Consider the following 15,637-nt stretch of genomic DNA (forward strand, 5'->3'; position numbering starts at 1 on the left):
CAGATAGTAAAACATGGCACACCAGCCTACCCCCTCCAGGGGATCTCAGTTAGCCAAGCAGGGGCTTGTTTTTCCTGTTCCAGGCACAGTGCCTGACTCATGGTGGGCAGTCAATATCTGTTAAATGAGGCACCAGTTAAGTTCAAGGGTCTAAAACTTCAGAGCCCCAGAATCAGCCAGAGTCGGGTACCTCCACAGCCTCAACAATAGGTCAAGGGTGAGGCCAACACATTACTTCTCAAAAGCTGCGCTTTGTGCTTTTGATGCAGACAACCTTCAGTTGATACTTTGAGAAAAACTTATCTCATCATGAGCATCTTGAGGTCAGAGACCATATGTGTTCTGTTATTGAGCTCCTGCTGTGTACCACACACTCTTCCTAGTCCTGGGCATAGAGCAGAATCCAATCTCCTGTGGGCAAATCCCTGTCCAAGGTGTCATGTGGGTACTGAAGTGGGGCACCTTGAGCCTACAGACCAATGGGAGGCGTGGAGAGAGGAAGACCGCTCCCATAACACTGTAGATCTCAACTGGAGGCAATTTTGCCCCCCAGAGGACATTTGGCAATGTCTAGAAACATTTCTGTTTGTCACAATGGAGAGTGCTACTGGCATCTAGTGGGTAGAGGCCAGAGATGGTGCTAAATGTCCCACAGTACACAGGACAGCATCCCCACAGCCAAGAATTATCTCACCCAGAATGTCAATAGTTCTTAGGTTGAGAAACTCTTCAAGAGAGAATGGAAGAAGTGTCATAACAAGCATATGAAAGTACAGAGGAAATAACGCATTCCTGGTCCTACAATGCAGTACCCGGGCCGTACGGCCTGCCTTCCTCTCCCACTCCTTCACTCTCCCTGGTTCCATCTCTCTCTCGCATACCTGGCAACAGTGCATTGAACCCTAGAGTTACACAGAGCTCGGTTTGAAGCCTGACTTCTCCATATGTCACTGTTTGATCTTGGGCAAGCCATTTAACCTCGTTAAACTCAGTTTCATCTGAGCTCTCCTCCATGAGCAACAGGGACTCAAAAAGAAAAAGGAGAATATTTTTATGTACCCTTGATTGACAGTCTGACAAACTCCCACTTACCTCATGGGGTTGATGCAATGAAATGAGGTCATGCATATAAGGTTCTTTGCTGAGTGGCAGCACCTGCTAAGCATGCGTCATATGTCAGCTGCCGTGATGATAATGAACAACGTCCCCCACCACCCCATGGATGTACCGCCTCTGCCTCATCCTTCAAATTTACCTGGTTTTTAGATTCAGCTCTTTCCTTGAAACTCTTACATTCTCCTAACAGAACCTAAATGGGCAGGTTGTGACTATCATATCACTATGGTCCTAGGTCCAGAGCCTGTAGCCACTTCCCCATCCTTTCTCTCTAAGTGGGAGGATCCACAAGAAACTCCCCTTCAGCCAAAGTGCTTGGAGAACCAGCTTTCTACAGGAGCACTTGGTTTGCAAATGCCTCCTACACAAGCAGGATCACTCTTTTATTCCCACTCCTTACTTTAGACCATTGCACAGTTCCCAGACAACTTGTCCCAGACAAATCTGCCTCTGTTGGCCACCTCTACTTTTGCGCTCTAGGCACCCTTGAACTTGTCTAAGTTACAGCCGTCTCTAGACAACATAGTCAATATATCTCAATTCCCTTAGGTACTAAAAATGCCCCAAACACCTGCAAACAAGCTTTTTCTCTCCAAGCATAAAGAAAGGTCACCTCTGCCTTCTAAACTGTGTTTTCCTAAATGTCAGCAGGCCTGGCTGTCATCCCTTTGAAAAGATGGCTAGCCACTTGAGAACTTTCAAGACTTTGAAGAGTCTTTGGGCTCCTTATAGTTCTAATCCTTTTCCACAAACTCTCCTGTTTGGCAATTCCAGATGAAAACCTTCAGGCATCAGGGAGTGGTACCGTTATCCATCTGTGAACAAATAAAACCGGTATTATCTGGAAGCAAGGCAGTTACATCACTAGTAAGGAAGCAGAGTCCTCTAAGCAGAAATAGAGTCTCTCTCCAACGGTTTGAGGATTTTGCTAGAAAAGATTCAAAGCAAGAACCAGTTGAATTATATTTTGTAAGTTCTACCATTATCATGTGGAATTTTTGGAGCTCAGGTCATTTTCTACCCCATGTCCAGCAGACTTGAGGAGCTTAAGCAATTCATGAGGATTTTCAGTGCGTAACTCACCATCATCCCCCTCGGTGCTCCTGTGGCCATCAATGACTCATTCTCTGTGTGCAGCAATATTTCCTTAGATTATTTTTATGTCCTTCTATTTGGCTAAGTGACATACCTCTCCTCAACCTTCAAGTCTCAGAGTGAAAGTTACTTCCTCTCATTAGTTTTCCCTGGTTTTCATCCTTCTCCCACCCCCAATTGCTTCCTTTTTTGTGCCCCATCACACTATAAACATCTTTCTTACAGATTTTACAACCAATATTTTTCTTCAGGCAACAGAGATCATCTCACGCACCTTTTTTCCTCCTCCCCAGCCCTCACTCATGTGTTAGAAGAAGCATCCATTGACTGTCTCAGTTCTATTCAACCATCCAAATCCAACACAGGGGAACATTGCTAAATAAAATAAAACAAACATTGGAGGCAACTCACTGGATTTTTTTCATCTTTTGCTTTAGTTCAAAATGCAATAGGATAAGAACATATATAGTTTGGCTTGATTATGAATTGCAGATTTCTGCGGAACATTCTGGCTTTTGGTTCAGTGTTTCATTCATTTGAACCCATTATGGCCATGATACATTCTTGATTAAGAGAATTGGTGTCATCCAAGTACCCAGGGAAAAAGGAACAGTTACTCCATTCAGATTGTACTGTCTTGCTTTATGCTTTCCATTCTTCCTCACTCTCAGAACATTTCTTACCTCTTTTAACCCAGTGTTCCTACTAATTGCCTCTTAAAAAATCCTCTTGGAGCATCGCCTTGGACATTGGCTGTCCTGTAGCCAAGCAGATACTTCTCTTATAATAGCTACTTACTATTTCCCTTCCTTTAAAGATATTAGTCATCCTTGCAGGGCCAGGACTAGAGTGGGGCAAGACAGGTGACAAAGGTGCAAAATTTAAGCAGGTGCTCACTCTCAGGTGCTGACCCCAGTATTTGCACCACCCTGAGTGAGCGCCTCCTTAAATTTTGCACCCTAGTCACCTCTCTTGCCCCACCCTAGTCCATGCCCTGCATTATTGCGAAGACCCCATATGCAACTGGTCTAAAAAGAAGTTGAGTGTTTGAATCTTTTCCCTGCCTTCCTGGTGGGTCAATCCATGGTCCCTGACATTTTACTTTGCCGGTCACTCTTCCGACTAGGTCAAAATCTCGGGGCTCACTCACTTTAGACTCCTGCAGCTACTTGCCAGAACAAAGAACACAGAAATTCCAGATTCCAGGTCTACTTGCAATGAGTGTGTCACTTTTCAACACCCACTTTGGATTTTAGACAATCATCCATCCCGCCCGAAGATGGACATTGTTAATATGAGTAACCTTCCACAGGCGACTTTGGTAGATGCATTGCTTAATTATAGTATTACTCATTTCTTATTTTACAAACCTTTTAATTTATCCTCTAATAGGCACGGTGATCTGTGGAATAATGCATCTTTACTTTTTTCCTAATTTAGGTGGCTAGGCTTATTGCTATTCATAGCACAAGCCAAATGCTTTGCTTATTAAGTGGTGTCATTTGTACCCTAATGACTTTGTGCCTTTCACACCATTCAAAAGAGAATTGAATATTATGAAACATTAAATGAGACCCCAAGCAAAGACTGTGCATTGTTAACTCTCATTACCCAAGTGAGAGGAACTGACCACTCAGATGGAAGTGACTGGAAGTGCAAGGATATTCTAGATTTGTATGAACTGGTGTGGGCATCTGCATCCCTGGAAACTCTTTAGAATGTAGCACCAAAGGCCCCAACCAGCCTTCCCAGCATCTTGACCCCTCGTCCACTTTTCTTCTTTATCCTCATGCCCACTGGCCTCTCTACAGCCTCTCCTTTGACATTTTACTCCCTCTGCTTGGAATGCTCCTCTCTCCCTTCTTGTCTTAGCTACATCCTACTCATCCTTTAAATCCCAGCTCAATGAACACTTCTTCAGAGAAGCCCTCCCTGATCTTCCAACCAGGTCAGGTCCCCTAGCCACATTCTCGTAACACCAGCTTAGAATTATCAAGTGGCAATCTTACATTTATTTGAGTGATTCTTTCATTAAGTCTGTGTCTCCCATAGGATCATAAGCCTCATGAGGGCAGGAGATCTTGTGGGTATTTGCTCTCCATCATCTTCCCTGGTTTCCAGAAACCCCTCCTCTCCTAGTTCCATTGCAGATGGAAATGAGAATGACCGTAACTACTGCTCCTCTGCAAACATGGTCTGAGCCAATTACATTTTCCCCATGGGTGGTGCTGAATGCCATCTTAAATGCCAATGGACTTTGTTGAAGTATGAATCAAATGGTACAGGACCAACTCTGATGAGTTGTGATCCATTGAGGCTACATAAATCAGGAACAGATTTTTTAAATTGTGAAATGCATTTTATGATGATTAGCCTATTTACTAAGTGAAACTGTGATTCCCTCAGGACAGAGAGAGCAAATCTTTTTCACCCATTACTTTCTACACAGCTCCTGGAATAAGGCTTTGGCACTGTTGAATGAGTGACTGAATGAATGAATGAATGGATAGTATAGTAATTACTGTTTAAAATATTAAGAAGGTGACGGGCAGAGAGATGAAGCAACTTGCTGGAATGACATTACAAGTCAAAGCAGAGCCTAGGACCCAGTGATGTTCCCACCACCTCCTGCCACCGTCCACTTGGGATGGTATTGAAGCTACCTCCCAGGGACAAGAAGTGTCAGAAAAGGCCCAGATGACCTCTATGCTCAGGATCTTGGCATCTTGAGGTGTTTGAATGACATGACTCAAATTTCCTCCCACTGTCTGGATGGGAAACTAGCTCTGGCAGAGATGGCCTGAGTATGCCCAGAATCCCTAGTCGTGGAAAATACAGCTGCTGAGACCAGATCTGGCCCGCCACTCAGCTGGCAGTGGCATCTCAGACTGGGTGTGGGGGACTATGGCCCCAATTATGAACAGACTCCACTGGGCCACCCAGGCAGCACTGAACAGGCCACCAAGAGACAGCTGCCAGGGCCAGGGGCTCTGGGATGTGGAATGGACAGGACAGAAACTTCTGGGTGCAACTCAGCCACATGGCATCTCACAGTCTCCACATATCCACTTGCTCATCCATCCATCCATTCATTCACTCATTCATTCATTTATTGTGGAGATCGTCATATGCCAGACACTCCTTTGCACTGGGGTCCCTGAGGTTGGTGCGATTGTCCCACCCATCTAGAGCTGCACTCTCCGGTATGGTAGACAGGAGCCATGTGCAGCCACTGGGCACTTGAAGTGTAGCTAATCTGAATTGAGACACACTGTAAGAGTAAAATACGGCCTGGATTCCAAACACTCAGTACCCAAAAAAAAAGAATATAAAACATCTCATTAACGCTTCATTATATTGAGTATATATTGAAGTGATAATATATTGGATAGATTTGGTTAAAGAAAATATATTATTAAAATTAATTTCACCAGTTTTTAAAAATATTTCTTAATGTGGCTAATTAGAGAAATTTTAATTACGTCTGTGGCTCGCTTCATGTTTCTGTTGCATAGCGTTGGTCTAGAGACTTCCAACTTAGCGGTGAGGCTGATGATTAAGTTCCAAGCTGAGGGTAATGATAAGGTTACCAGCTGGCCTGAGATGCCATGGGAGCTCAAAGGAGACTTGGCCCAGACAGTGAGTGGCAGGGGCGAGGGGCACAGAGCAGCTTCCTGGAAGAGTTCACATCTCAGTCGACAGCCACAAGACAAATCTGAGTAAGCTCCAGGAGCAAGGCACTCTGGGAAGGAACCCAGTCTGTACTGGTCAGTCTACACTGCACCTCTATAGAGGCACAAGGCTGAGAGGCTCGGTGAACTTCAGATGTGTCTCCAGTGGCAGGAGTGAGGAGCTTGAGAGAGGAGAAGGGGAAGAGCGACAAAGCCAGAAAGGGCAACAGACGTCAGCTTCTGAAAATCAGGTCCAGTTCTGTCTAGCAGAATTATAATGTGAGCCATGTGCAAAATTTTAAATTGTGTGGTAGCCACATTCACAAAAGTACAAAGAAGCAGGCGAAATTAACTTTAGTAATATACGTGTAATCGATGTCAATAGTTCTTAGATAGTTCGTATTCTCTTTTGTTATTAAGTCTCTGAAGGGCTGCTTGTAGTTTACATTCACAGCACATCCAGTTGTGTTAGCCACATTTTAAGAGCTCAGTGCCGCAAGTGGCCAGTGGCTACCATATTTGGCAATGCAGGTCTACTGGACATTTCTCTTGAGCACAGTGGGAAAAAGTTTTAAGAGACTAGTGCCTTCGAAAAATCTCTCTGGTAGCTATAAAAGAGAAAGTAGCTTTCTGGAGGCCGCCAACACCATCTTCTGGGTGCTGTCACTTACAGAGGTACCTCAGTTTATAAACTGATAACTTTCTTTTTTTTTTGAGGAAGATTAGCCCTGAGCTAACTGCTGCCAATCCTCCTCTTTTCGCTGAGGAAGACTGGTCCTGAGCTAACATCCATGCCCATCTTCCTCTAGTTTATATGTGGGACGCCTACCACAGCATGGCTTTTGCCAAGCGGTGCCATGTCCGCACCCAGGATCCGAACCAGCGAACCCTGGGATGCTGAAGCAGAACATGGGCACTTAACCACTGCACCACCAGGCCAGCCCCCAATAAACTGGTAACTTTCAAGCAAAATCTCCTTTTGCAGACTTTACCCTGTGATGGTGTTATTTAAGGGCAGTTTGGGGGTGCAGACAGCAGAGCCCTGACCTGTGTTTTTGTCCAGAGTCCTGAAAAGGGGAATAAGCTGCTCTCTCAGTTCCCACGTGGTTCTAACTGCCTTTCAGATGCGACCTGGGACAGACTCCTTAGATTTTTCACCTTTGGGCTTCTCATCTGTGAAACTATAATGCCAATACTCGCTTAAGAGGCTTGGTGTGCAGATAAAATGAAGCAACATATGTAAAATGCCTCATACTGTTACTGATAAAGAATTGATCAAAAAATGGTAGTTTCTTTCCAAGTTGTCATCAAAAGAACACTTTCACATCTCCAAGAGCAGCCTAAGAGAACGTAAACTCAGACAGCGTCCCTGGGATCAGACTACTTCAGTTGTCTCTTGAAAAACTCCTAACCCTTTCTCCACCCTCCCCCCCAAACCCCCCCTCCCCCCCAAGGAGTTGATTCATTTCAGAAAGAAATGTCCCAAAACTATGCAGATTAGAGCCAGCCCTGTATGGGGCTTTTTTTCTAGCATCACAATAATCTTTCACTGGTAAGAAAATAGCTTTTCAGCTTCCCTGGGCTCTATCTTATTGGAGAAGCAGCTTAAAAATTGTTTCTAATCCCCAGGGAGTTTCCAGGTGCTTAATGACTTGCCAGGGTAATAAACAGCTGAATTCTGGGAAGCCGTCATGTCAGATGTAACCTACCACTTTCCTCTGCCTTTGAAAATCAAATGAAGCAACACGGTGTGGGTGGAATTGGGAAAAAGCATTGGTTTTGAAGTCTGACAAACCTGAGTTTGAACCACAATTCCGTCGCCGATAGCCATGTAATCTTTGAACAAGTTATTTATATCTTTGAGCATCAAGGTACTTACCTGTAAAATAGGTATAATATATATCTTGCAAGGTAAGAATTATGTATGCAAGGTAAGAATGTGTTAGTTCTCTATTGCTGCATAACAAATTACCCCCAAAATTTTTTGGCTTAAAACAACATTACGATCCCAGAGTTTCTGTGGATGAGGAATCTGGGCATGGCTTCGCTGGTCCTTTGCCTTGGGATCTCTCCCCATGCTTCAATCAAGGTGTCAGCCAGGGCTATGGTCTTATTTCAGCGCTCAACTCGGGAAGGGTCTGCTTCCAAGCTCTCCCATTGGTTGTCAGCGGGATCCAGTTCCTCTTGGGCTTTTAGATTGAGGATATCAGTTTCTCACTGGCTGTTGGCTAGAGCTTGTGTCATCAGAGCAAGAAGACAAGAAGAGTCAAAGAAAGAGGGACTGCGAGACAGAAGTCACAGTCTTTTATAACCTAATCTTGGAAGTGACATCCCATCACTTTTGCTGTATTCTCTTGGTTAGAAGCAAGTCACTAGGTCCAGTCAGTATTCAAGGGGAGGGGAATTACACGTGGGTGTGAGTGCCAGGAGGTGGGGATGGTTGGGAGCCATTTTAGAAGCTGTCTGCCATGATATTTAAAGATTCTCCATAAATAGTAGCTATTGTTATGACCAAATATGAAAGAACTTTGAAAAGCAACATTCATCACTACATACATACATCATTATGTATGTACAATACATATATTATGTACAATAATACATCATTATGTATTAGGGTCAGGAAGTTTAGCAATCAGATGACACTGTCAGTCTATAAAGCACAGGTTGATTCTAACCAATGCTAGGTTACCCAAAGACTGCACCTAAAGATACATTTTAATTTACTGATTTGATAACATGTTACCAAATAATGTTTGGACACTAGAGTTAAAAGCACTCATTTCCCCTACATAACATTTTATCATATATCCAAATTCCTTTCTAGGTATTTTAGGATTTCTGTGTTCCTATGGCAAGATGTAAAAAAAAAAAATATGTCTTAATTTTCTCACAACAATATTATAAAGGCATTGAATCTTGCTGTACATTCCTTATAATTAGCACTTTAACAGCTACATAACATTTCCATTCAATAGATAAAAGAAAGAGGCATGGTTTACTTAACTTTCCCTTATTCTGTGACATATAAGTTGCTTCAGAGTTTTGCCATTAAAAGCACTGCTGTGATTGAGTATCTTTTGTGTGGTGAGTTTTTTCCCATAATTTGAATTATGCTTTAGGACAAAGGCCCAGAAAAGCAATTAGAATATGCACATCTTAATGGCTCTGTCAAGTTTTTATCCAAATGAGAGTCAGCTTTGGTTTTTATACAAGTAAACAGCTCGATGAGCCCCAGATTGAGTTCCTCAAAGGCAGACGCCGTCGCTTTCGTTTTAATTTCTTGTTAAACCATGGTGTCTAGCCTATAAGCAATACTTAATGAATATTTCCTGACTGGATGAATGAACAAAAATATTTAAAAATCTGAGACTTCAGGAAAATTATTTAGGCTACATCTATTGTAACTCTTTTGTTTTAATCAAAAGATGTTGCATTTCCATTTAGATTTCACTAAAAGATGTGGAGGATGGACTCACACCGAGCTCTGGGATCTCTTCTGCCCATTCCTTATCTCAGTTAATCCTCGCAGCACCCCCTCCAGTTCATTTTCTACACAGCAACGGAATGAAACGTTCAAAGCATCAATCAGATTATGTCACACTCTTGCTTCTTTTTTTTTTTTTTTTTTGAGTGAGGAAGATCCGCCCTGAGCTAACATCAGTTGCCAACATTCCTCTTTTTTTTTGCTTGAGGAAGATTGCCCCTGAGCTAACATCTGTGCCAGTCTTCCTCTCTTTTGTGTGTGGGATGCCTCCACAGCATGGCTGGTGAGCGAAACAAGTCCATAGTCCACAGCCCCAATCTGGACCTGCAAACCAGGCTGCAAAAGCAGAGTACACAGAACCTTAACCACTCAGCCACCAGCTGGCCCCACACTCTTGCTTTTTTAGAGGGTCCTGTGAGACATCTATTGGCCCCCTCATTTGAAAGAAAACAGTAGGTCCTCTTTTCTGGGGAACACTGGCTCTGGGGAAATCTCTTCTTAGATGGAGACAAAATTTGCACCCAATAACCAGGAATCACGGGAATTTTCCTGAATGTACTTTGGCCTGGGTTAATGGATCATTTTAGCCACGCTGTGAGTCAGAGTGATATAACGTTTAGGCAAGGAGGGCACAAACGATCCTCAAAAAATCATTTCATTGGTCAAAATTTACTCTGGCTGACGTCCCCTGCCACTTTGCAGCGTGTACCTCTTGGAATTCCACAGCACCCTTCTCCCTCTACCTCTTTTTTAAATAAATTTTCATGGACTTATGTCGGGAACTATCACTCCCATCTTTACACCCGGGACACCAAGTTATTTCAAAAGATCAGAGTGTGTGAACGACACAACCAAACTATTTGTCTCCAGGGTCCAATACATGGCGGGCTCAGCCACTAAACTTGACCCACAGCGCCCCCTGGTGGGCAGGCGGTGGTTTGGCTTTTCCAGGCTCCCTTTTCACCTGGGCAACGTCTCACCTAACCAGAGCTTCCGTTTTTCTCTTTCTCTCTCAGGTGAAGGAGGCCATGCAGCGGATCCACGACCGAGGGAACATCGGCAAGTTAATTCTGGATGTCGAGAAGACCCCGACTCCACTGGTGAGTCAAAAGCAGAGGGATCTGTTCAGTTCCACACAAGAGGGTCTATCAGGGGCAGACACAGGTAGGGCGGAGGGACATGCAGGCAGGCAGCTCCCTGGCTCCCGGGAGGCCAGCGGGAATCAAATGATGGCATGAGGGATTAGTGACAAACTGAGATGAATGCTAAGAAGGAAAGGAAAATGCTTCGGTGAGGGCATTTCAAGAGCAGCCTGAAGGCAGTCAGGAAAGGACAGAAACAATGGACCTGTGTCTGTGACAAGTGCTCTCTCTTGGCTGCCACAAGTAGGAGGAATTCCTGGTAAATCCTAAGAAATCCACATTCACAGACTCAACAGAATGATGCCAGCTGCCTCCGAGATGCCTCCTGTTGGGTCCGTTGATTTTGTTTCCTTTTATCAGGATAAAACCCTTACATCCAGGGACCTCACTGGGAGGGAAGCATGTCACACTCACATCCCAGACGCTCACCAACGGCCACTTGTGGGGGACTATGTAGTGTAATGGTCAACACAAGACTGTCGTCAGACTGCATAGATTCAAAGCCTGACTCTGAGCCCTGTGTGTGACCTGGCCACTTAACTTTGCCACTCCAGCTTTGGTCCCCCTGTCTGTAAACTAAAGGTTGATCAATTCTCACAAATCAGTTAAAATGATACACACAAGCATTGTCTCATGCACGCTAAGTTCTCAGAAAGGTTTAACAAAGAAAATACTTAGGAAGAGTGTTTTGTTTGTTTTCTGCCGTCTTTAGTCTTGAAGCTGTATCAGTCATTTATAAAAGAAAGAACTCAATTTCTTGCATGTTTTAGTCTGAAGAGTATACTTTCAAAAGTGTTTTTTTGGCGTCTCTAGCCATAATGTAGTTTAGGAATCATGGCCATTTCACTCAATGAAGGATGATTTAATGAGAGGGCATTTTACAAAGTGCAAGGGACTGATAACAATATTGATATAGTTTATTAAATGCTTACCAAGTTCCAGGAGTGTGCCAGCAAAGGTTTGAAGGCAGATGAGGGGTTGAGGTTAGGGAGGAGAAGGGGGCTAGGATCCCGGGTCCTCTGTGCACCTACACTGTCTTCTTTAAACACGTGACCAAGTCTATCACGGCCCCATCGGTAAAGCAGACCTAGAGCCATCCTGAACAGCTTATTGCTTTCAAGCAAAACAGTTGGCACCAGCTTCCCTCCCTGAGATGCTGCCTGCCTCCATCACACGTGAGGTCCTGCTGGGCCCTCAGGCTGGTAGGAAGGCCTGTATGACCATTCAGGGGATTCTCATCAAAGCAGGAGTTGAAAAGCCCACCTTTCAGAGTGAGAGCTCAGGACCTGCCTCGGCATATGTCATTGTCCTTGTTCCTCAATTTCAGGTGGGCTTCTACCCCGGTACCTAAAGAAATAAAACGATGATGGAGGGTGGGCCAATTCGGATCTGTGGTATTTGGAGCATCTCTGTGGCGGGAAGGAGGCCACAGCTCATCTGGGTGGAAGACTAGGCTCAAAGACGAAGGAGCATGTAGCCAGGCTAAATGGACCCAAGATGGGTCCAGTGAGGTCATGCTAGGACAAGCACCTAACACAAAAGGAAACAGCACAGGGTCAAGGCTCCACAGGAGTGTGTCGCTCCCCATTCAGCAGCTGTTGGCAGAGGGGGCCAGGAAGCCTTCCCAGAGCGTCATCAGAAGCTCAGAGAAGGTAGGAGACAGATAGCAGAGGCCTCTAACAAGTCCTCTGTTGAATTACAGATGGCCAATGACAGCACAGAGACCAGTGAAGCAGGAGAAGAGGAGGAGGACCACGAGGGTGACAGTGAAAACAAGGAACGGATGCCCTTCATCCAGTGACCCAGGACCCAGGCAGGAGGATGTGAAGGATGGTTTGAAAGAAGAGGAGCTGGCTGAGAAAGCTCTTCTGTGCCCCAGTGAACAAATGCTGTAATCCAGTGCGTGTCGTGTTTGTCTGCAGTCAGCTGAGCTAAAAAGCTGTTGATCACTGTTGTTTTTGAAATTAAGTGCCAATCCCATTCCATGCAGTATTGTGTCCCTTCCCCGATCTGTGAATAACACTCTCCCCTCCCCCCACTTTCAAAACCATCCATCATTGGGTCCTTCTCAACAGTTCTAGAACAGCCTTGCAAATGAATACAAGCCCACAGGCCCAATACCTAAGAGACCAGACATGGGCAAAGACAAGTTTGGATTGGAAGGTGTTGTCACAGAGCGCTGTCCAGGTCCTAGAATTCTTCAGGCCAGTGACACTTTTTGCTGCCAGCCACCCACGCTTCTGACAAGAGCACTTGCCAATTTGGCTGGCAGAAAGAGGGTAGGCCAGGAGATGTTTTCATGAGCCCATAAATTTAGGACCTCTCCACATAGTACTTTCCTTCTCCCTGTTTAAAAGGCAACTTTCTTACCTTCATTCAGTTGCTTCATGGTCCGAAGGTCGAACCACTCTCCTTTGTCCACTGATGTTTAATCCCTTCACTGGTTCTTATCTATAAACACAGGGAAACAGCTGAGAATTTTTCAGAATAGAAGATGGGCCAACAGCCTGAGTTTGAGGACCAGCCACAGAGATGTCTCCTCTGAAACCACATCTCATGAGCAAACTCCTCCCCCCCGCCATATTTTATTTTAATTTTAAGAAAACTCACCATGTGTGGGACTATTTCAGAAGTCATTACTGAGACTTACGTGTGTTTGCACACCTGCCACTGGCATTGCCAATTTTGCCATTTCCATTTCTTGGTAGTGAGTAGCCACCTTTACCAAGGATCCCCCAAAGAAGACCTCCCTTCTAGACCGTATTTGGAAAAAATCAGTATCTCTTTTCTTGCCAAAGCATGCTCCCATGTAACAAACTCTATTGATACAAAAGGTTGACGTTCAGTATCTGATGCCAAATGTGTACTTCCTCTCTTCCAGAACATGAAATTATGGTGCAGACTCTTTGCAGGGCCCCTGCTTTTTGGAAATCAGGCACTGAACTACCTGATTGCACGCCTTGTCCAATTTTCCAGCTCCTAAATGCCTAAGAAACCCCACCCCAGCCCCACCCCATTTGACATAGCTTAAGGTGAACAGTTCCCATGCAGGAAGAGAAAGAGGCTCAAAGTCTCCACAAGGGGGCTCCTCGTTCCCTCTTCTCAGTTCTTTTGGCCCAAAGGGCTGACTCTATCACTCATAAACCAAGCTGGAAACATGGGGAGCCCGCATGACTAGCATCCCCACTCACTTTGCATTCTAGAAAACATCTGAGGATTCGTGCATTGCTCAGTCTTTCCACCAATGAGCCTTAGGGTGGTCCCAACTCCCCCAAGTGATGGGAATGAGTACATTTCAGGAATTACCTGTTTTAGTCTCAAAGTCCTTTGGTAAGAAATGTCACCTCATTGATCATGTTCTTTTTTTCCTATCTTAAGCTTGTGATGATGACTTATTTATGCCAAATATTTATCTCAAGGGATTTTCTCCACATTGTGAATGTACTTGTAAAATATGAAGACAAGAGAGGGTGCTGCCATCTGAGGAGCAGAGAGATGAGAGTATCTTGAAAGAAGACACCAACCTCATTTCTCTTCCTTCCCCAGGTCTCACCAATATTCCACTTCTGGGCCATTAGAGAGAGAATGTAGAGGCTTTATCCCCTCAACACCTTCAATAAATGCTGTGTTGTTGGTCATGTTTCTCCCATAACCAGGCTGAAAAAGGGATCTTAAGAAGAACCGCCACCCAAGTAACATTGCTGGTGAGCTGGTCAGAAATGACATTTCCTAGGGCAGGGGGAGCAAAGAGCCACTGGCTATATCTGGGCTCTCCTCCACCAGGGGCGTGGGAACTCAACATTCAGAATCCAGATGGCCTTTTTATGTCCAAAGGAGAAGCATGAAAAGTCATTCCTCCCTACATCTGTTTTTTCAACTAGCAAATTTAATACAATAATCACAAATGATGCCAGCTGGTTAAAGAAAACCTTTTTGTCTCCTCAGAATACAGAATGAGAAGAGAAAACTAGAATTTGACCAATAAGATCAATTTATGCTATGAAGAATAGGAAAAAAATAAAATGTCAAAATTAAATGTTCAATGCACTCTCATTTTCAACACCTTCTTTCCTGTCACATGATCGTTTCTCGCAGGAAGTATAAAGAACGTCTCAGTTTGCCTTAAAGGAACTGTGAAGGCTTCTCTGTAATTTAAGCTTGATTGGAGTGAACTGAAACATTGTCTAATGTATTTGTGGCTTTAGAGCTTTTGTTATATTGTGCCTACAAAGCAAATTATGTTTACATAAAAAATATAAATAAAGTATTCAGCATAGCATCACCTCGCCTGGCATCAGTTACTCCAGCATTATTGGAAAAGCAGCCCCACTATTAAATGCCAGGAATGGGTAACCGAAAAAGGAGAAATAAAAAAATTCAAAACACGTCATAGAAGAATCTCCAGATGAGAAACTAAAGACTACAGAGAAAAATGGGGTTGAGATGAGACAAGCCTTTAAAAAGACATTCAGGTTCCCTCAAGCAAGAAAGGAAAACCACCAAATAAAAGAAGAATTAAGACATCATATAATAACAATAATTATAATGACATTTATAAGGCACCTACTGTATGCTGTTAAATGAGCTATATATGTATTAACTCACTTATCCTCCCAACAGCCCTGAGAGGTAGCGTTTACCATTATGCCCATTTTATAGACGACAAGACTGAGGCATAAGGAGATTTTTTTTTTTTTTTTGCACTTGTTTAAAATCACACAGCTAGTAAGAAGTGAAGCCAGGAGGTGGAGCCAAGCTAGAAACCATGCCGCTGACTGCCTTGTCATGCTTCTTGACTTAAATAAGGATGAAATGCAATGCATTTCAAATTACCATCCCTTGCTCACTAGAAACTCTTCAGGGAGTCTGCTTCCTGATTTCAAGGATATGTTTGTAAATTCGTTTTGCTTTGTAGCAAATAATGTGCGTATCAAGAAGCATTTTTTTTTCTGGCCCTCCATCCAGAAATTCAGTGAAGTGACATTCGGTGAATTCACATTTGGTGAAGTACTAATTTTAAAGCTCACACATCTCAACCATTTTTATTTCATCATCTAATATCCTCAAGGTTATCAAAGACATACACAAAATTAAATCCCGAAGGGCTAAGATTTCATGAAAGAGGA

The 15,637-nt window shown here is 43.9% G+C and overlaps 1 protein-coding gene across 1 annotated transcript in view; it reads left to right on the forward strand.

Moving 5' to 3' along the window:
• The window catches only part of VAT1L (vesicle amine transport 1 like), a 142,328-nt gene extending 127,538 nt beyond the window's left edge, over positions 1-14,790 (forward strand). The window contains exons 8-9 of the mRNA XM_023637363.2: positions 10,386-10,469; positions 12,214-14,790. Of these exons, the coding sequence (XP_023493131.1) occupies positions 10,386-10,469; positions 12,214-12,312 (183 nt within the window). The 3' untranslated portion in view covers positions 12,313-14,790. The remainder of the gene's footprint in view (positions 1-10,385; positions 10,470-12,213) is intronic.
• The last annotated feature ends 847 nt before the right edge of the window (positions 14,791-15,637 follow it).

This window comes from Equus caballus, chromosome 3, assembly GCF_041296265.1.
Source record: "Equus caballus isolate H_3958 breed thoroughbred chromosome 3, TB-T2T, whole genome shotgun sequence".
Taxonomy (NCBI): Eukaryota; Metazoa; Chordata; class Mammalia; order Perissodactyla; family Equidae; genus Equus; species Equus caballus.